The sequence below is a fragment of the Solanum stenotomum genome, chromosome 11, assembly GCF_019186545.1.
Source record: "Solanum stenotomum isolate F172 chromosome 11, ASM1918654v1, whole genome shotgun sequence".
NCBI lineage: Eukaryota > Viridiplantae > Streptophyta > Magnoliopsida > Solanales > Solanaceae > Solanum > Solanum stenotomum.
This window is the reverse complement of record NC_064292.1, coordinates 39,569,357-39,570,455: the sequence shown is the minus strand read 5'-3', so window position 1 is coordinate 39,570,455 and position 1,099 is coordinate 39,569,357. Positions and strand designations below refer to the sequence as shown.

Here is a 1,099-nt window from a genome sequence, read left to right as displayed (position 1 = left end):
AATATTTAATTAATTATACATTTTATGAAGAGATTTTTGGATTATTATTATTAATTTATTATTATATACATATAAATTATAGATGATAAATATGTATTAAATTAGATATTTTAATTAGGAATTAATCTATGGAAGTGCAAAAGTCATTAACATATTAATTAAAATGATACAATTTAATATTTAAATTAAATAATTAAATGTTTTATAATATTTTAATTTATAATAGGGATAAAATCGTAATTCAACTTTTAACCTTTTTTGTTCCCACTTATAGTAATACTAGTCCTGGGCACGTNTTGTTGATTCAGTTTCTATAGCTCCTCTCCCACTAGACCAGTCAGAACTACCAAGCCTCCTATATGGATCAGTGACTATGTTTCTACCATCACACCCAAAGGCTACTGCTCATATACTATCTCCCAATATGTCCCTTATAGCCATATGTCAAATGCTTATCAAGTTTACTGAGTAAATTTCTCCATTGTCACTAAACTTACCTCTTTCAAAATGGTTTCTCAAGATCCAAAATGGACCCATGCAATGCAACAGGAGATAGATGATTTAGAGGCTAACCACACTTGGGAGTTGACTACCTTGCCTGTTGATCAGAAAACTATAGGTGCTAAATGGTTGTATAAAATCAAGCATAAAGCTAATGGTGAAGTTGATAAATATAAAGCTAGATTGGTGGATAAAGGTTATACTCAAAGAGAAGGCTTAGACTACCATGAGACCTTGTCTCCAGTTGCCAAGATGGTCTCCGTTCGGACTATAATCAGTGTTACTGCTTCTAAGGAATGGGATTTCTTTTCACATGGATGTAAGTAATGCTTTCCTTCAAGGTGACTTTGATGAGGTTGTGTATATAGACCTTCCTCAGGGTTTCCATAGACAGGGTGAGACTAGAGTATGCAAGCTTTTGAAGTCATTATATGGCCTTAAACATGCTTCAAGACAATTGAATATCAAACTCACAACAAGTCTCTTAGATGATGAGTATAAGCAGAGTTCCTATGACCATTCACTATTCACCAAGCAACAAGGATCAAACATTGTGATCATCCTCATATATGTAGATGATCTTCTTATCATTGGAAAC

The 1,099-nt window shown here is 32.7% G+C and overlaps 1 protein-coding gene across 1 annotated transcript; it reads left to right on the top strand.

Moving 5' to 3' along the window:
- Positions 1 to 507: 507 nt before the first annotated feature.
- Positions 508 to 828, top strand: LOC125845904 (uncharacterized mitochondrial protein AtMg00820-like). The gene has a single exon (XM_049525394.1). It carries the CDS (start codon positions 508 to 510, stop codon positions 826 to 828), a length of 321 nt encoding a protein of 106 aa, XP_049381351.1.
- The last annotated feature ends 271 nt before the right edge of the window (positions 829 to 1,099 follow it).